The following is a 22,189-nucleotide window of genomic DNA, read 5'->3' on the forward strand; positions in this document are numbered from 1 at the left end:
CACAATAGAGGAGAAAAGATGTTCCTAGATTAGGACAAGTATGTTAAAGACAGGACCTTTTAAAAAATGAACTAAAGAGACTTCATTCACCCTCCCCCAAACGTTTGGAGAACACTTCCAAGGGACAGAAGACACAGCATAAGCAGACAGCTCTAGCATGCATTCAACTTGGTGGGGGAAAAAAACAAATTACCTTCACATTTAAGGCCTTGACGCACCAGCCCCCACAGCATTTCTCCACAGTGATCACAGAAGGCTGGAGCTCTGTATGAATGAACAAAGAGGGCATGGGGACGGATCTGGAAGTCTTCGAAGGTGGCAGAAGCTGTAGAAACAGTAACATTGAAAAAGAAATTGAGTGGGTCTGCAAATAATAATTATGCAAGGTGATAAGAATACAATATAACAAGGTAGAGAAGTTAAGAAGTTAAGAATCAACTTGATTCTTCCCAGCCATAGTTTTACAGGTGGTGGCATAGCAACCTTCTCTTTTACCCTCTTGCTGTTTGACAAATTTTCAGGTTACTTTTAAAATAGTTAAAATGCTAGGAGAAAGCATAAATGAAAGGATGAGTCAACTCGACTTATAAAGACCCGATAGTTGAAAATATTTTGGTTTTTCTCTTCCCAAATGACTAGAAAAGTGTTCAGAAGTATGAATAAGAAAAGGTTGATGAACTGAATTCAGACGGATCTGAAAATAATATATTTGAGAAGGACCATGAAGAGGGTAATTGAAGGGCAGGTACGATCAGGAGACATAAGAAATCTGAGCAGCCTTCCAAAAAGGAGGGATAGAGCTGTTTGAATTCTTGAGCAGTAAAGACAAACATTAAAATCATGACCTACCTATAAGAAACCAAACAGCCTCTTCAGTCACATGCCAAACAGAGGGATTTAATATACATACTGATGAACTGTGGGCCACTCTGAGAAATACACTCAGTAATCTACGTTCATGCTTTAGGCACTTTTTATTATTTTGTATTGCTCCTTATTCCCTATAGTACTTAAATAAAACACTGAAACTCACTTATTTCATTTATATTTTTCCATATAATATATTTATCATATTATAGAAGTAGTTCATGCTTTCTGTGGTTGCTCAAATAGAAAGGTATAAAGAATTGAAGGTGAAAGACCAGCCTTTCCTCTCATAGTTCTAGGGATAGGCGTGGACCAATTTCTGGACCAATTTGCATGCAGATGCCTGATGCTGGGGCTGCCCAGTGTGGTGTGGAGTGTCACACTGGCAATAGAAGAGCTGGATGGAATGTCACCACTGCCCAAGTGACATTGCACTTCATCATCATGGGCCTCAGCTTCTCATACCTAAAGGGAGAAGATGTGGGCTGACCATTACTTCTCTAGTTCCCAAAAGCTGAAACTTCCACAGTTATAACAGAACCATGTGCACTTGATTTATAATTTTATTCCAGTAGAATTTTGGGGAAAAAGACTATTCTACCCTTCTTTCTCTTCCTCCTCAATTGAATATGTTTGGGAAGAAACTTCTAGATTAATATTATTATAAATAATGCTTATTCTAAGAAAATTAGTGAACCAGGTGTGGTTCCATCAATTATCTACTTGGGTAGTGTCATCAAAATTTGTGTAATTTTTCGGAATGCTAAATTCTCTTTAAAATTGGTCCTTCATACATATATACAACATTTCTTCCTAAAATATCAAGAAAAAATAGTTAAATACTTTGTGCTAACCATTAAATCCTAGCTTCTCCCCTCACCCTCAAAATCACTCCTCAGGACCAAACAACTATGACAATACTATGACAGTAATTAGTTGAATAATTATTGTAGTTTTCAAAATAAGGAACACTAGAATGTGACAATACAAATACCATGCTGCATTCCAACATATTTGGAATTAATCAGGAAAAATATAAATAATTAAGTACAGATTTTCAATGACACCCCCCCTCCAGTTTCTGTCAGGTAAATTTGTTTTTTTCTTTTTGTAAAGGGGATTAACATTCATAAGCAGTTAGCACCCTTGACTTATGTTTAAATGCCATGTTTCTAAAGTTCAATTTTAATATTCTCCTGTTAATTTTAGAATAATTAAATACATTTTTTAAATAAAACTACCAAGTGTGGTGAGGTTTTACATCCATTTGAAATCAAAGCACAACATCCATTCATTATGAATTTACCTGTTCTGCACCCTGGGGGAAATCAGCATTAGCTGAGTATATGCATGCCGTCTTGCCTAATCACAAAATTGCACTTCAGAGATAATCACTTAGCACAGGAAAACAAAGTGAATGCTGTAATTCCGTTTCATTTAAGTTCTAGAATCAAAATGGACAGATAAGAATAGGAATATTAAAGTGTCTTAGAGATTCCAAGAAGGGAACAATGTGCTATCTGTCAGCCTGTCATAATCAATCAGCCAACCTAAATTAAAACCATATGACAGGGCAACAAACTAAACACAATGGACCCCTTATACTGGTATTTGTGTCTCTTTGATTTGCTCTATTCACAGTCTATTGTTATACTCCAGTGTGCAGGAGAGGAGAAAATGACATGCTTTCCTTAGTCATTGAGCATTTGAAACAGGTAATTGAGTCCAAAACCCTAATATAATCAGTAGTTCTTTTAAGGTACATTATAAATTGTTGCACAAAATGGAGTAAACTTGTTAGCAGTACTGAAGAAATGAGGCTTCCCAAGCAAAATAAATATTCTCAGGAGGTCAAAATTATTTGCATAATAAAATAAAATAATGCCAGATCTTCCAAGATTCTCAGTAACTTAAACTTCTTCATACTGGCAATTTTGGCACTTTGAGAGAAACATTAACTCTTTATGGCCATGACAAGTGTGGACTGACGTAAGAGAAAGATGCTACTGTAAGTATCACCTCATTCAAGTTTCCACAAGCAATCTAGGAAGTAGAGATTATTATCCCAGTTTAACAGAAGAGAAAACTGAGACTCAGAAATTGTTATCACACTAGGTAACACAGGATCTTGACTCTGCCAGCCCTGACATCAGAGTCACATGCTCTTCTCAACTACTAGGACTCAACTGATTGTATTTATTTTACCATTAAAACATTATAGAGTACAAGGTATGCCTTTATGTTGTGAATGTCTTGGAAAAACCTTTACAAACATTGCAGTTAAGTATTACACTTTGCCTATTGTCCCATGTGTACTTATATCAGGGATGTTAAAAATGCTGGAAGAAATGAGTGATCCCATAAAATATGGTATGGAAAGAAATTATTTTAGTTCATGATAAACTTTTAAAATATGCATCCTACTAGATTCTCTATTTTAATCCCTCCCCTCTAACCAAATGGGAATTAAGAATAATTTTTTAAATTTTTACAAAAATGAAAGTTAATACAGAGTTACACCCAGTTGACACCTTGTGTCCACAGCATAACCAATGTTACCACCTTGAATTGGTAAATCTGGCCCAAAGTAAAACATTTTGAAGTTTTTCAAAGCTCTGAAACTTTGTTGTGGAAGTATTTGGTTTTCTTCCATACAATCTAGAATATTGAAAGTAACTTCCAGAAACCAGTAATCCCACACAAATTCACATATTCATTGTTTTAAGGTATTCCATGAATAAAATCTCATATCTACTTTAGCCTCCAAAGTTATATCCACATTCACACAACACAGACCCACACAAATCATTTGCTGTTGCAGAAGAGTTCTCACAGGTGGAATGACTATTCATAATCAGTTTATTGCATTCATGAATATACCAAATTATTAGGAAGTTATTTATATTGAGCTCCTAATATTCTTCTGTAATTTCCACCTACACTCATAGTTCTAAAAGTAAGCCTCTAACTCTAAGGCATTTTCTTGTCTTTCTAAGTCAACTCATGTAGGCCAACTAGTCCTAATAACTTCAAGCATATATTGATTTATATCATGTTTACTTAATCTATATAGGTATACTAGATATTGTAGCATGTTGGGAATAGAATAGTGACCAAGGAATTGTTGAGAGTTCAAAGAGAAAATGAAAATAACATTTCCATCTGTAATAACAGAAAGTGCAGAGATGGAAACAGCAGCAGAAAGGTTGCTGAGTATGTGTGGGTCAGTCAGGGAACACTTTACCAAGGTGGGGTACTTACTCTACAGAATCTCAAAGTGCAAAAAGTGTTTTGAAAGTGGACAAAGGGATAAAGAGAAAGCATTTTTACATAGTCTGATTTTATTTTGTTATGGATAATTTATAGGATTGTTTACATGTTTCTTTATAATTTGTGTGGCTTCATCTTTTTGATACTTCATCTTTGGTGCACCATCAGGAGAATAAACAAGAGTGCCTCATACTGTCCAGGAGGCAGGTTACAGAGATGACAACTCCATGTGATCAGGGCCAAGGTGTGTGACATGCTTGTAGGATTAAGCCTGCACATATCTACATGTCTTCCTCACTACTGAATACACACTCCTACACCCTGAGGCTGGTCCTATTTTCCTGCACTGGTCCCAGTCTCTCTAAGTCACCCTGGTATCAGATTCTCCCTTCACGTAACCACTTATATTAACTTATATTTCCAATTTTTGTTATTTGTGGAAACATTGAGAATTGGGAAGACCTCACAACTTTCCAACAACAAGAACATTCAAAGAATCCTTGTTGAAATACTTGCAACAGTACCTTTCAGATGGCTGAAGAAACGATGAACACAATCTCCAGTTTTGACTTAATATCTGACCATAAAAACATTAGTGAGGTGCATTGGTGGTAACTTGGGCGTCTCCCAAGGCAGATCTCTGATCTGCCTGTTGATCAGGCAACTCAGAAATTTCTGGGAAATTATAAGCTTGTGGTGAGAGACATAGATAGATAGATAGATAGATAGATAGATAGATAGATAGACAGACAGACAGACAGACTGACTTAGAAGAGTAAAAAGGTCTCACAAGTCAGACTATTACACAGTAGAAAAATGATCCTAATAAGGAAAAAGAAGACTGGAAACTAGATACACAGATATAAGTGCCCCAGGAACTCTCTGCAGGTTCATCCTGTGAAAGGGAGCGTACCCATCACAGAAGAAGCAGTACAGAGTCAGGCAGAATGCATGGAAATGGCCCTGGCCAGAGACCCACTGGTGGAAGGCTCCAAGAAGGAAGAAGGGAAAAGTGGATGTCCCGAGAAAGCTACAACAGAACAAAAGACCTTCCAGCTGACAAAAAGTGAGGATAGAGGCCTGACCCAAAAAGAATAAAAGCTTGATGCAAACAGAGACAGAAAAAGCCCAACTACTCAATTGTAGTTTCTTTTCTATCTTTTCTCACAAGGTAGACAGACCATTTTAAATTAAACAAAAAAAAGAAATGCTTAAAAAGAAAATGACATGGAATGAATGAATAGATTATCTAAGACTTAAGGGCTTTAAATGAATTATTTTCAATATACCCAAATAAATAGCACATGAGGGCTCAAAAGTTTACTTTTAGTCTTAAGAGAACATCTACTTCAATATTGAAACACAGTCTTGTTGGCCTTAATGAAATTATTCTAAAGTCCTTCTATAAGAATTAAAAAGTACTTTAGTAAGAATGGAAAAGTTTAGTAGGAGAGTAATGAAGAGGTCTAGCTCTACTTTATATCAAAATATTCTATAAAATTATGATATTTAAAAATAAGTGGTGGCTGTTAATACAAGAGAGAGAAAGAGATCACTAGGAGGACAGAATTGGTAACCCAGAAATCTATCCTACACATGACTTTAAAATACAATGGAATATACAATAAATCAGTGCCAGAGGGAAACATCATCTAAAACAATAATTAACAATTAGTAATAATTAGCACCTTGGAGGAAAATACACTGTAGAAATGTATTTCCTATCCTAATTACTAAATGATAAAAAAAAAGTTAAATAATCACGATGTTAGAAGTAGAATGAAAAAGTGAACATGTATCAAGTTTCTGAAGGGAAAACTACTTAGAAAATAGTAGAAGTTCATATATTTGCAATGTGACAAAAGACAGCAAATGAGAAAGATATGTAGCAGGAACTACAAGTTGAATTGCCCAAGAATCATATAATAGCCTCTTTTACTTAGCATATTTACAGCAGGTATATTTACAATAATTATGTATTCCAGTCACAGAAAGCTAATTATATTTAATGCTTTCAGGTATATAGAACATAATAACTACTAGCATTCAAGGAGTGATCCCTATGCAATGTTAGAAACTAAGCATGCAGGTGACAAGGCCTGGGTTCCTTTAGGAAAATTTAAAAAGTTAATATTCCTGTTCAGGTAGAAATAATTCCTTTTCTCTCTTCCTTCCTTTCTTTCTCCTTTTCTCTCTCTTCCTTCCTTCCTTCCTTTGTTTCTTAAATCAGAGGCAAGTGGCAGGATAGTAGGAGTGCTTGATCACAGATCTAAAGCCCTGTTTGAGAAGTAGTTTAGGATCCACTTATGTATCCAGAGAGCTGTACTTAACACATGAAGGAATCCCATTTGCCCTAGAAACCTTGTCCTAGAGTAAATGGGCTACAAAGTACGGATAATTATTATTTGCCAATGAAAATAAATAAGTTTATTTTAAAATAGCTACAGTACAGAACTTTACATAATTAAAGGAAGAGAGATATAAAATTGAATTTGTTTATGCCTTCTATCTCCATACTGAGAGAATGGCCAAAAACATTCCCTCAGTGTACATATCCTACACCTCAGCTTAGCTCACAGGCTCTGGAAAGCCCCCTGGGAAATGTCCACACCTGTTCCAGGTAAACTACCCTCTTCTCTGTTCTACAGCTCCCTGGCCACACTTCTATCATAAGGTGCACCAGTGTAGTGCCACCCCTCTCTTATCTGTTCATCCCTGACAGAACAGATGGTTGGAGAATGCAGACTACGACATATTAAAGTGAACAATTAATGCTCATGTAGAATAAAGCAAACCATGCCTTTAAAACTCATGTTGCTTAGCTCAGTTATAAGTTTCCACTTGTCATTGAATTCTAAGAATCTGAAAATACAGTTTCAAGTTCAAAAGTAAAGTCCATCTGAATCATAATTCAGATCACATTTTAAAAGGTTTCCAGTAATGCTTTCCAGTGATGGGCTCACCAGTACCTTTTGACTCTAAAAGCACTATGGTGTAGGTAAAGATGAAAAGCATAGACACAGTGCCAGAGCAGACCTGAGCTCTAATCCTGGTCATAGCAAATGGGTGATCATGCATATGTGACTTTGCCTCTCTGAACCTCCGTCACCCCCCTGGAAAAGCTTGCCTAGTGAAACCCACCCTATTAGAACATGAAAGAGAACACAAAATTGGATCTATTGGTGGAACTATCATCAAAAGTTCTTAGCAGAATGTTTAATAGTATGGACCCTGAAGTCAGAAAGACCTACGTTTCAATCCCAGTTATTATTAATATTATTTATAATAATTATCATCATGATCATCAATATTAACACAGGGGAATACTGCTTTTAAGTCTATTACTAATCCAGGACATTTAAAAACTAAGGGTTTTAAAAACTATTATTTGTTCCTCTTAGTAACTCATAAAGTGTATCTTTCCACTCCAGAGGAAATTGCTTTTCTATCCACTGTTCTGGTTAACACTAATTAAATGGAGCTCAGTCTATAGAGCTGTGTCTAGTTCCTTCTTTAAAATGAATCAATTAACAGTTAGGAATTGCAGTGGGGAAAGAAGGGTCACCATATCCTGATGTGACTGAATGACAAATGCCACAGCTGGAAAGAGATTAAAGAGCATCTCAGGTCAAGAAAGAACGTAAATGGTTGCCCCATGTGTCCAACATAGAGGAAAAAGAAAATTAAGTAAAAATGTCATGGAGTCAAATTCTAGCTAATGAGTGCAAGCTCTGCAGGCACCCTGAATAGAGGGAAAGAAAGGTCAAGTCTGTTTCTTAGAAAGCTCCATCGTGTACAGGAGACTTTATACCTTTAAAAGGATAATGATCTAATTTACATGAGGAACACCAGCATACAAATTACCCTTTAGATTTCATACAAGAGGCTAATAGACAAAGACTAGGTACAGTATTACACAGAAATATTCTGGCGAGCAGCAGGGCTTCTTGGGACAAATACATTTGTTGTCAAATACATTTGCATGTAGAGATGCCAAATTGAGGTTCTATATGCTTTGCTTCAAGTTCCTTAAAACCTCACTGCACTTTTTATAAAATCAGATATTTAGTTTTGATTCATGCACAATAAAATTCTTTAAAGCTGTGAAATCTGCTGGGCATTCCCACTTCTGATGAAACCACAGTTCAATAATTGCTGTCCAGTTCCATGCCTATTTCCAGGGTACCTGCTGCATCTCAGGGACACAGTGAAGAGGAGATGGTACTGAGAGACTCCCTGCAATCCATATGAAGAGCAAAGTTGACTGATTCAGGCACTCTATTCTGGTTCATTAGAGTAGCAGCTTCACTAATTAAAAATCTGAGTTTATACTTTCTAGTAAGGTTTACTGAAATATAATTTGCATAAAGCTGAATTTTGTTATGGCTACAGGGTGTTCATAACCTGGAACTTTACTGTTGAAAACAATTTCCTTTCTTAAACCTAGATAGTATTGTATGACCTTTAGAATCAGATAACATGGCATCCTTGCTGTTTTTACCTACTGCTTATAAACTGCAAGATCTACCTCATTTTTCTTATATTTGAAATGGGTATAATTATTAAAGAATAGTTGTCACCATCACTTAAATGAGAAAAAAATTAAAGTGCAATATAGGCTTGGTATCATATGTAATAGTCTACTATGGTAAAATATAGTGCACATTTTCAAATATGCCTGGGTAGATTTATAATAAACTGGTATATAAAAACTTCGTCATAATAAACATTTGCTAATACTTAGGAAACTTTCTTACATTTTTCTACCCTCTTTTTATTTACTGATAACACATTATAGTATTTACAATAAACTTGTTTTAACTAGTTTATTTTATCCATATCCACTGGAGTTCATTTGTTTCAAGTTATGTAAAAATATTACAGGACAGGAATAGTGTGACTTCATGCTTTGCTTATCTTTCATAGAGAGTAATTTTTAAAATACCATTTATAAAGTGAAATTTTTTCCCAGCTAACCCTCTAGTATACATTAGCAAGCAAATCATCAGTGAGAAGAACTACACCCAGGTACTGAATTTTAATTCCCTATTTTTGTTTGTCTGTTTATTAAAAGTTTTTGTTTTTATTCTTCTGAATAGAGTCCATTACCTGGTATTTCATGTACTCAATAGATATTTATTGAATGAATGAATTTCTCTATGTTTCTCAAAGGAACATTTACTCATTCAGTAAATATTATTGTTGCCAGGACAAAGAAAAGTTTATTTAGCACTCAGTCTATATGGAAAATATTAACCAAACATAACTATGAGGATGATTGTGATTTGGTATGACCATCTACTTATTCAACATTTTAAACATCCTTGATGTTCTCATAATTTTCTTATATTGGTCTTCGGATATGTTTAGGTTCATATCTTTATTTAAAAAAAAAACAAAATTACAGTGTTATAGACGAGAAAAATATGTTACACTCTCTCATGAAGAGGTAGGTAGCTCCATGATGCTTGTTGCTAGTGTGGGAACCCAGGCTTCTTCAGCTCATCACCCTGAGTCCTCCTTAGTTCTAGGCAGCATGATAGGAAAAATCAGGGGATTGTATTAATAAGGAAGGTAGAAAAAATAAATATGGAAAGCAAACAGTATCTTTCACAGTCAATTTTTCTTCACCTAAATCATCACTGGGGCCAATTCAGGAGTTCAGGGTTGACCCTGCAAAGTGTAGGCTACAACTGAGTAAACCAAGATATTCATAGGAGTAGATGAGTTGCAGGCAAATAAACACATAGAATACAAAGTGAAATTTAGATTTAAAGTGGGGTATGAGCTGGAGAGTTGGGAACCACCAGCTAACACTAAAAAAGCCAGGCAAAGTATAAAGTCCTCTAGAGTTTAAATTCTAATATGGTGTCCACTAGTCACATGTGGTTTGTTACAATTTAAGTTTATTAGATTTTTTAAAATTAAAAATTCAGTCCCTCAGTCACACTATCTACAAGTTAAGTTCTCAATTGCCACATGTGACAAATGATTACCACATTGGATCACACAGAACAAATTTCATGTTTGTAGAAAGTTGGAATGGATAGTACTGCTCAAGAGAGAGCATTTAGCAAAGAAAAGTGAACCCTGGTGCAGGTGTAGCAGATACTGATTTTTCTACACTTATTTACTAAGTTCAAGATTCATTTGTTTTTCCTCTGTTCATAGCAGTTTATATTCATCTGTGAAAATCTGACAATTCAGTCTAGAAATTGACTTAAAATCATTCACACACATATTCATCCAGTTGTCAAGGTAGTCAAAGTTGACGACAGTATGATGTTGAGGAAGTTACACTTTTTTCCTCATCTCCTGTCATCCCAGCGACTTGGGAGACTGAGACAGGAGGATCACACATTTGAGGCTGGCCCTGGTAACACAGGAGACTCCACAGCAGCAGCCACACAGCCTCAAGGGGCATGGAGTCCCTTGGTGGCTTCTGAGCATGGTGGCAGAGCTACGTGGACTTCAAGATTCATTTTTACTACTGTTTATTACTATTACACTTACAAATATAAGCTAACATATATTGAACACTTACTTTTAGGCAGGTTCTGGGCAAAATAGAAAATAATATGTATTGTATTTAACCCTCGAAACTCACAAAATAAGCATGATTATCCTGATTTTATAGATTATGAAACTGAGGCTTTGAATGTGGACAAATCTGGTTACCAATGAAAAATAGGTTGGTTCTAGAGAATAACTTAGATCAACCTGAATCCAAATCTACATGTGCATATTCCAAGTAATATTTCAAACACATATTAAGTATATTTTTGCTTATTCTTTTCCAGTATTTGTATTTCATTTTTTGTGGTAACCTTGCATTTTCCAAGAATATCCTGAATAATATTGACTACAGCAATAATACAGGCAGCTCATTTTCTTTCTTAACTTTGTGCCTTATATAGTCTAATTAAACATGATGCTGTTGTTCAGTTAGCTAATTCCCATTTATTTTTAAAAGGGTACTTTAAAAATGTTTTTCCTCCATTAATTTTCATTTGTTCTTATTAGTTATACATGACAGTAGAATGCATTTTGACATATTATACATAAATGGAGTATAACTTCTCATTCTTCTGGTTGTACATGATGTAAGACTACACTGGTCATGTGATCACATATGCACACAGGGTCATAAGGTCTGATTCATTCTATTAGCCTTCCTATCCTCCTATCCACTACCCTCCCTTCATTCCCCTCTGTCTAATCCAAAGTACCTCTATTCTTCCCTTAAAAAAAAATCTTATGTGTGTGTGTGTGTATATATATACACACACACACACAATATATATATGTATATATATATTGCACTAATTAAAAATAACTATGAATAGATAGAAGAAAGATCAGTAGAGTAGAGGAAAGGGAAGAGGGGAGGTAAGAGAGGAAGGAAAGGGAAAGTACTAGGGACTGAATTGGAGAAAATTATATTCCATGTTTGTATGGTTATGTCAAAATGACCCTCAATATTATGTATAACTGTGACACACTAATAAAAATTTAAAAACAAAACCAAAAAAGGGTACTTTATTTCTAATTTTTAACATTTGTTTGAAATAAATGTTGAATTTATGAATGATCACAAAATTCATGACATTATGGAAATTAACATTAATAATACAAAATTTTATTCTTAGAATAACTTACTAGGTTATTTTGTATTATTCCTTTGCAAGACTATGGATCCTATTTTTTCCAAAAATTTTATTTAGGAATTTACATTCATAAAGCAAAAATAATAAAGCATTAACCTCATGTCAGTTCTGAATTAAGATATTTTTATGTACAATTTTAATACTAACTTGGTGGTGATTCAGGGAAAATTACTGGCATCACTACATCTCAGTAAAAGGCTTATCATTGCACCTAGTGAACACTTAGTGCTCAAAAACATTAGGCATTCCAAGAGAGGATATGATCTATGGTTTTCTTAGACTATCTTTTTCAGACTTTGGTATTAAAATTCTGTTAGGTTTGGGTAATTTATTGGACAAGAGTTTATGTGTTGTAGAACAGATTCTGCTTAAGTGTTTCACAGAAATTTCACCTAAAATTGCTGACACAATGCTCTTTTTATTGGGGGGGGGCACAGGGGAAGAGTTGGAAATTTCACACATTTTAAATTTCAATTTCTATCAAAAAATGTGTGTATTAGAAAATAAAGAGGACATTTCAATAAATTCTTACAATCCAAATGGTGGGAGTAAATCTTATTACAAGTTCAATATTTAACTGAACTTAATTGTATATCTGATGAAAATAATAGATTTTCACATAAATATGCAGATTTAAATTAGTAAACTATGAACATTTCGGTTATGACATAATTTGCATATATTTAACATGATAATCATCTTAAATCAGAAAATATTATTTGAAATGATAATAGGTAAGGATGAAAATAAAAATTAAATACAGACAATTTCCAGCTTTAGATTAAAATTTCTGCCATGTGTAAAACGCTTCTTGTCAATCATATGGCCACATGGCTGGAGAGAAAGCAATACCTTTCCCGGATGTTTTAATCGTCTTAGATTAAAGCAATAAAGAAAAAAGTGTAAAACTCGGAAACCAAGCCTTGTGCCACATGTATTTGAAGAAGCTGATAAAATGAGCCTAAAAATGGAAATTTAAGGTAGAGAAAAATTTGATAAGCAGAGAAGAGATTAAACATGTGCCATATGGCAAGTTTAGCCTGTATTTTAAGTGTGTTATAAACATAACATTAGCACAAGAGATTCTGAGCAAAACGTTCCAAAGGTGACTTTCCTGTAGGATTATTACATTCAGTGGAGCTTTCATGTAATTTTCAAAGCTATTGTTCTTAGCACTTAAAGAACTTAAAGATTACATCTGCCCTTCAACATTTTCTGGCTCCCTCGACATTTACAGTAACATTCTCTGGATTATCTCAACATTCAGCATTATTAAATCAAACAAAAACAGCATCCTCTAGCATATTTGAAACAAAGTAGCTGCAGATTCATGGTCAGCCTACTGGAATTTTATATTCTAGCTAAGCACAGTTGATAAATATACTAAAAAAACAAACAAAATAGGTCAAGTAGACTATAACACAGTATGTAACTAAGCTGAGCAGAGGGGAAGACACTGAGTAGTTCCTTTGGAATTAGCTCATGGCCAACTTTGGTATTTCAAGTTGAGATTCTAGAATGCAATAAGACATAGATTGAATTTTAGAAAATAGCTAATGTAATTTAATTAAAAGTATCATATTAAAAAAGAGTAGAAAGGACAAATGTATAGTTTAGAGAAAAATAATAAACATCCATTGTACTCCCCATCCAACTGAAGTAAAAGGGCATTTCATTGTTTTGGAAGCTGCTTTATGACCCCCCCCCCCCCTTGGTAGGGTGGTTTAAATAGAGAAGTGTCAGTGTTTTAATGGATTAGTGAAGTAGAGTTTAGGAGTAGTCATGGTTTGGATATGAGGTGTCCCCCAGAAGCTCACGTGTGAGACAATGCAATAAGGCTCAGAGGAGAAATGATTGGGTTGTAAGAGTCTTAGCCAATCAGTGATTTAATCCCTTGATAGGGATTAACTGAGTGGTAATTGAAATGGTAGGGTGGGCCTGGAGGAGGTGGGAATTAGGGTGTGGCTTTGGGGTAAATATTTTGTATCTGGAGAGTGGAGACTCTCTCTCTCTCTCTCTCTCTCTCTCTCTCTCTCTCTCTCTCTCTCTCTCTTTCTCTCTCTCTCTCTGCTTCCTGATGATTGGAGCTGCTTCCCTCTTCCACACTCTTCTGCCATGGTGACTGAGAAACTAAGAAAAATTTTGGGCACCTTAAACAAAGCAGCAGGGCAAATATAGGAGTAAGGAAAAACCTCTAATACACTTTTGCCAAAAACAACAAGGCAAATATGACTTTACTTGTTGCTTTTTGTTTGTTTCTGTACCAAAGATTGAACTCAGGGGCACTTAACCACTGAGTTACACCCTTGCCCCCTTTTAAAAAAACTTTTATTTTGAGACAAGGTCTCAGTAAGGTGCTTAGGGCCTTGCTAAATTGCTGAGGCTGGTCTCAAACTGGTGATCATCCTGCCTCAGTCTCCCGAGTTGTGTTGTTGTTTTTCTTATTTATTTATTTTTGGAATTGTTCCAGTTTGACTTGTTTTCTTCATACATGAAACAAAATATTTGTACAACTAATAGAAATAAGAAAGTCAGGGACTATTTGAATGAAAAGTCCATGTTTTAGGCCCACAGTTGGGGTAATAAGTCATTTAAGTCATTTAAGTGTGAAAACTACATCAGTAGAATGTCTGTGGATGAGCTTGAGACAATATGAGCCCTTTAAGAAGTAACATGAAGAGCAAAGTCAAAGACTAGAGTTGGAGGGCTAAGAAAGAACTAAATAAAGGGGTTGATAGTGGAAATGAAGAGGACCAGGAGCACAGTATCATAGAGCGGAGAGAGGAAAAACTGAGGAGGTATGAGTTGTGTGGTCTGTGAAAATAATTCCATTAAAAATATATCGGGTTAATCAGAGATCTTTATCAAAGGAAGTGAAAGGACAGAGTCCAGCCTACTCAAGGTGAGAAAGAAAAAGGTATCTGTGCATGTGTGGAGTGTGATCCTGAAGAAATGTCTTCCTTCATTTGGAATGTCAAAGGAATTTCACATGCTTAAGCTTCTCTTGCCGCAGCTCAGTAAAGCCTTTGGGTCATCAAAACAAGCATCAAATATGCATATATTTTAACCATATGAAAATATCCATCAGAGGAAACAAGCCTTCCAGCTCCCATAAGAAGCCCAGAGCAGTGCTCAGCCATTTGCCACCTCTCTCTTCACTCTGTCTCTTTATGTTTTAAGAAGGAGAAACAAAAGTCAATATGTATTTCCTTTTTGATTACCAAAATAGTTGGACTTTTCCAAGCTGGCCTGTGCTGCTTTTTCACAAACCACCTATATCAGGAGCAGAAATTCTTGACCTTGGATATGCATTAAAATCACCTGGCATAACTTCTCATTTCTCTGGCTGTACACGGTGCTAAGTCACACCAGAATTATAATCACACATGTAATAGGATAATAATGTTTATCTCATTCTATTGTCCTTCTCTTCCCCACTGCCCAACCCCTCACCTCATTCCCCTCTGCATAATCCAAAGTTCCTTCATTCTTCCCTATCCCCACCCACTGCCACTACAGTATCTACATCAGAGAAAACATTCGACCTTTGGTATTTTGGGATTGGCATATTTCACTTAGCAAGATATTCTCTGGCTCCATCCATTTACCTGTAAATGCCATAATTTCATTTTTCTTTAAGGATGAGTAATATTCCATGGTGTATATGTACCACATTTTCTTTATCCATTCATCTGTTAAAGGGCACCTAGGTTGGTTTCATTGCTTAGCTATTGTGAATTGAGCTGTTATGGACATTGATATAGCTGTGTCACTGTAGTATGCTGATTTTAAGTCCTTTGGTTATAAACTGAGGAGTGGGATAGCTGGATCAAATGGTGGCTCCATTCCAAGTTTTCTGAGGACTCTCCATACTGCTCTCCATAGTGGTTGCACCAATCTGCTGTCCCACCAGCAACGAATGAGTGTATCATTTTCCCCACATCCAATGTGTCAAAATGCATTCTACTGTCATGTATAACCAATTAGAACAAATTTTTAAAAATTATTTGGGAACTTTAAACCAATGGAAAGGTGTTTGGACCTGACTTTTACAGAATCTGGTTTAATTGTTCTGATTTGAAGCATGAATGTAAGTTTTGGGTGATCAGAGTTGAGAAGCACTGCTTGAAGCACTGGTGGCTTTTGCAGTTCTCCAAAAGTCAATCAATTAGTAAGGACTTAGGGTCTACCATCAGTTCCCTATTGTTCAAGGTATTAAGACATGATCCCCACTCAAAATTCGCTAAATGGGAAAATAGAATAATATTATATGTAATAATTTTGAAAATATCAAAGACATACATGATTTAGAGTTGAATTTTGTGATGATAATCAGTAAAAGCTGGCAGAATAAAAAATACATGCCTGAGTTGTGCTTCAAACTATGAGTGAGAATATTCTAGTTTGACATAAGCCTCAAGTGATTGTAAGCCCATTAAGATGAGTCCACCTGAAGTAAAATTCTCCATTGTCCCTGGTGTCATTTACCAGCAAAATCAGTGTTGGTCTATGCATTAAAAACCCTGATCCATTGATCATTCCATGATCAATGCCTGTGAATTCAAAACCCTGCTTTCCATGGTCAATGCTGTGAACATCTCACATAGCCAAAGGAAAAAATGATGACAACACAGAACCAGTGTGTGCCATCCTTTGAGTGAAATCTCTACATTACTTAGTTACTCAGATAATCAAAGAGGAGAAGTGCAGCCATGAGTGTTTTCTCTCTGAATTTCAACATCAACCTGTAAGTAGTTCTTTGCTCTTAGCCAGCATGGCATGAAAGATTACATAAGACAACAGAAAGTCTACTGTCAAAGCTATGGTCATGGTCTATTAAGAACACCATTTATGGGAGCTGACAGTCCTAGTGAAGCTGATCCTAAACACCAAGAAATAGCCTACATCCAACTGAGTCTACGAGATGAGAATCACTGAACTTTAACCCACTGGGGCTTTGGTATAACTTTCTGCTTTTATAAGAAATTCTTGAGCTCTGAATTCAGCTTGTCCTGAGGACACCCAATCAGAAGAAGGAGAATTCCCAGGCTGTGACCTGATGGTCTTCAGGAGGAGCAAATGCTACCATTCCTGGAAAACATCAGCACCTTGGTCTATTTCCATGGTCAAGTTATACTATAATTAGTTGGTTATTTCCATGGTACTTTCTCCAATCTGATGTGGCAGCCCACAGCTTAGACTACTACCCTCATCAAATTGACCCATATCTTGGTGTATGGATTCAGCTTGACATGACTGCAGCCACCACCATAACTGACCATGAGTAACCCTAATCAGATTTTCCTGCATAATTTCCCAACATACTACAAATAAACAAAATCATTACAGTGGTATATTGAGCTTTGTGACTACTGTATTCATGTCATCCTAGATCTCTGTCTTTCTTCAGTTTCACAGCATACACCAGGACCAGGTTATTCCAGAAATATGCAGCAACAATATCCACTGCAATGTAACAAAGTTGGCATTAAAGTAAATATGGAAGTTCTAAGTCATGGTCAATAGCATAGGATCTGAGGGAGGTCTGGACATAAGCAGCGCTCTTCATCACTCATCTCCTAGATGACCTTAGATGAGTTATTTAACCTTTCTGTGCTTTGGTTCCTTCATTTATAAGGAATTGAGAATAATAATAGAACCTAATTGGTTTTGAGGTTTGAATGAGTTCTTAGAGCAACTGTGCCTGGAAGAAAACAAACAAACAATAAGTATAAGCTGTTTTCTGTTATTGTTACTTGCTAACTTTTTCCTTTTTCTTTTCTTTCTCCCCTTCTCCTTCTTCCTTCCTCCTCCTCTTCCTCCTTCCTCCATCCTTTATTTGAAAGTTTTTTATTTGTTCTAGTTAGTTGTACATGACAGTAGAATGCATTTATACATTTTGATAAATCATACATAAATGGAGTGTAATTTCTCATTTTTCTGATTGTACATATTGTAAGATAACATCGGTCATGCAGTCATATATGTACATGAATTAATAATGTCTGTTTCACTGTACTATCCTTCTTACCCCCATCTACCCTCCTGTTTCTTCACTCCCCTTTATCTAATATAAAGTAACTCTATTCTAGTCACCCCCCCTTATTATGAATTAGCATCTACACATCAGAGAAAACATTCGGCCTTTGGTTTTTTGGGTTTGACTTACTTCATTTAGCATGATATTCTCCAACTCCATCCATTAACTAGCAAATGCAATAATTTCATTCTTCTTTAAAGCTGAGTAATAGTCCATCATATACATATATGTGACCATTTTGGAAAGCAGTATGGAGATTCCTTAGAAATCTTGGAATGGAATCACTCCTCTGTTTATACCCAAAGGTCTTAAAATCAGCATTCCTCCTCCATTCTTTAATTCCTTCTTCCTTCCCTCCTTTCCTGCCTTTCTTTTCCTTTGTCTGTACATACATATGTGTAAATTTCTGTATGCACATGTCAGGCAGCATTATATTATAATCTACCCAAGATATTCTATGCATTGTACACAAAAATTCAAAACCAAATCTCATGAAAATCTTCCTCAACACACCCACCAGGGATTATGGAAAAGAAATTAAATTCTTGCTTTTCAAAATGTGGCCCATGGACCTACAGCAAGCTTCCTCAACACACCCACCAGGGATTATGGAAAAGAAATTAAATTCTTGCTTTTCAAAATGTGGCCCATGGACCTACAGCATCAACATCTCCTGGGCACTTGTTAGAAATGCACCCATGCTCCCTCTAGAGACTTGCTGAATCAGAATCTCATTGTAAGAAGACAGCTTAGAAATTTAAATGCACATGATAAGATTTGGAAATTTTTAAATGATGAAGTTTTGAACTTTGCATTAATTCCATCAAATTTGGGGGATGTTGGGATAATGGTGAAGTGTTCTGGATATGGAATGGACGTGAGTCTTTGGGTGGAGGAGAGAAAACAGGATAATGCAATCCGTCAAAGACGTCTAAACATAACCTCCTGAACTTGTGAATATATTATGACAAAGAATTAAGGTAAAAGGGGAATTAAAGCTGCCAATAAGATGAACTTTGAAATGGAGATTATATTGTGATACCCTGGGTAGCCGAATGTCATCACAATGGTCCTTCAATGTGAAGTAGTGAGGCAAAAGAGTCAAAATCAGAACAATTTAACCAGCTACAGCTGGCTTTGATGATGGAAGGGGCCATGGGCCAAGGAATGCAGGCAGACTCTAGAAACCGAAAGGAGTAAGAACATATTCTCCCCCAAGAACCTCTAGAAGGGATTGTGTTTCTTGGCAACACCTTAATTTTAGCCCAATGAGGCCCATTTGAAGTCTGGTCTCCAGAATTACAAGATAAATTTGTGTTGCTTTAAACCAATAAGTCTGTGATGATGTGTTAAAGAAGCAAAGAAAATACAGAAGTGCTGTTTATTTCAGCTTAGATATGTAGAGTTCTATATACTGGTATTTTGGGACAAATTTCCTGCTACAAATAAAGTATTACTTTATGTTTGTCTGCTCCCTTACATGTTTTTTGACTTTCAAAACTAGGGAGTTCAATGTGTTAAAAAAAAATCCCCAAACTTTATATAGCTATCACCCTCAAATTTTCCAAGCTAAGTACAATATACCTTTCTTGTATTATTTTCAAGTTGGCTTCTTGACCTTTTACGCTTTCTCATGAAAAGAGAGTATGTAGTCAGTTAAAAAGTTCAAGGAAAAAAGAAGAGAGGGAAAGTTAAATTTCTGGAAGTTATTCTGCTTTTGAGTAATCACAGATTTATTATAAGTGTCTACAACAGAGATGAATAATATTGTCACACTGGGTGAAGGGGAGATAAATGGGCTGTCTGAGTCACTGGTCTAATGTCCACAGGGAACCAACTCTGCTGTCCCCAAGTCAGTCAATATGGATTAGAAAAAATATATGGCAAAATCATTCTCCATTGCATTCTAATGAAAAGTGAACCAAACAGAGACATTTATTAAGTTGAAATTATTGGAAGGACATTTAAACATGTTAAGTAATTATACATTTAAATATCCTTAAATAAAGAAAAAACACTATCACTAAGAAATGCTTCCCTTTCATCATGATTACATTGTCTCTGTAAAAATCAAACCTGCCCTCATGGATCATAGTTTTAAGTCTGTACTTTTTATTAAAATGGGAAATTTATATTCAAGAATTCACCTACTTAATGGTGAAATGCCTTTAAAAGGATTAATGCAAGCCCAAAGTATGCTGAGAAAATGAGCAGTTACGCTTTCAAAATTGCCGAGTATAGATGGTAATTCTCAATTACACTACCAGTGCTGCTCTCCATAGCAAAAGAACTACACTGAACCTAAAGATAATGAGCAGAAGAAAATGGGAACCAGAAAAATGGCCATGGGTGACTGCACATAATTTGATATCTACTGAATCATAAAGTGTGTTTTTCTGTGTGTGCTAGTATTCCTATAATAAGAATTTAGTTTTGCCATTTGACTTATGGTTTTTATTGTACCAGATCATCTAAAACTGCAAATGTTATGTGGGGAAATATCAACATGGTTTGGTAATTGTTATGCACTTACTTATTTAGCATCAGTTAATGTCTGGATACTGAACTATAAACATTGGTAGAAGACACACATTAGGAGAATTTCCTTAACCTCTATCTCAAAGTTTTTTTTTTTTTTTTTAAAGTTTACCTGTACCTAAAAGGACAAATTGAATTCTGAGTATCTTTAAAATAATTTTACTTCCTTTGATAATTCACAAATATTCTGGAAATTTTGCTTATCTCTTGTGTAATTAGTACCAGGCTAATCTTCCTGAAATACTACTTTCACCAATATTCCTCTCTTGTTTTACTAAATAGTTTTATGTTTCATGCTAAATTATTTGCTCAAGAAACATTTTTTGAGCAGTAATTACATGACAGCCACAGTCTTTGGAGGCAGGCAGGAAAGAGGTGTTGAGGACACCAAGAGAAGAAAGATAAGTGTGCTCTGGCAGTTTATGATCAAGTAGAACGTATCAAAGGTGCAGAAACAAAGATAGGTAGAATGAGACAAATACTCTAAAAGTGGAGCTCAACTAGAATTTTGCATCTCATTTGGGTCTTAAAAGGTAAATGTGAAGTTTAAAATGAGAAGTTGGGAGGAGGCAGGTACTCTAAACAGATAGAAATGTCCAGGATCAGAAAGCAAAGGGCAGTACTGGGAGTGGCAGTAATTCAGATTGGCTGGAATGTGTAATACCCAAATGTTATGTGCAAAAGTGTTCCAGAAAGAGCTGCGGGTAAGCCAGGGCTGGTGTACAGAAGCCTGGAGCCTGCTTAGGGAAACCATATTCAATAGTGTGCCAAGAAGTTAATGCAGGATTCTGAGTAGAGGTGGTACCTGACAGAGGCCAGGTTTCTGGAAGATTGACCTGCAGGACAGACTGCAGATAGAATGCACTGCAAAAGAATAAAGGGGCTAGTGAGAAAGAATCGTGGGGTTTCCACGTGAGGTTGTAACAGCGGAAAAAGAGGGTATAAACATAAGTTATAGATGTAACAACTCGTGCAATGAGAAGTAATATAGATAAGTAGTCAATAGTGACTGAACCCTTACTACTGACTGCAAACCAGCTGGCATCCTTAATGATGACAGATCACCAGCAGGAGGCGTGAGCTGAATGGAGGAATGATGGGTTCTCTTCTAGATAGGCTGAGCTAGAAGGCCAACGGGCATCCATGCAGAAATATCCAGCAGTTGGTTAGAAATGTGCTTCAGAGAGATGTCATGGGAGAGACAGAGACTGGAGAGGGCATTGCAGAGTTCTTAAAGTCATGGATGTGAAAAAGTGACCAACAGAAAGAGTAAAGAGGCCAAGTGGAGTTCTTCTAAAGAATAGAAAAGCTGTAGACAAAAAGGAGGCAAGAATTCAACAGAAGATAAGAGAGGAGCAATGTCCAAATAGAGGGCTTTTAAAGGACAATCAAATGCTAAAAAGATGAATGTGAGTAGAATGTGACTGGAAAATAATAATATATAACATTTATTATGCATGTAGAATATATGATATATGATGTTAAACATTTTGTATGCGTGATTTCACTTAACCTTGAACCTAGAGCACAGCAAGGTACATTATCATGTTATCATTATCAATTAACAAAGGGGAACACCAAGGCTTAGGAATTTAAGGAAATTGAGGATATAATGTAAGTACTGGCAGAACAGGGCTGTGTGCAGGTGGGACAGTCTGACCCTATTGACCATTTTCTCACAGTTAACAAACCTTTGGTGCAAACCGATGTTGCAGGTCTTCTTAACTGAAAAGTTCTTCACGTTCTCAAAACCAGTTCCCAGAGCTCAGTTCAAGAATCACCATTTCCAGCAAGTCTCCCTGACCTT

General features: G+C 35.9%; 1 protein-coding gene across 2 annotated transcripts in view; it reads right to left on the minus strand.

The window, feature by feature from the left end:
• Window positions 1-22,189, minus strand: part of Prkd1 (protein kinase D1) — a 325,642-nt gene that overhangs the window by 88,471 nt on the left and 214,982 nt on the right. For both annotated transcript variants that reach the window (XM_047540758.1, XM_047540759.1), the window contains exon 3: window positions 194-325. In XM_047540758.1, coding sequence (XP_047396714.1) covers window positions 194-325 — 132 coding nt within the window. The remainder of the gene's footprint in view (window positions 1-193; window positions 326-22,189) is intronic.

The sequence above is a fragment of the Sciurus carolinensis genome, chromosome 2 (genome assembly GCF_902686445.1).
Source record: "Sciurus carolinensis chromosome 2, mSciCar1.2, whole genome shotgun sequence".
NCBI classification, from domain to species: Eukaryota; Metazoa; Chordata; class Mammalia; order Rodentia; family Sciuridae; genus Sciurus; species Sciurus carolinensis.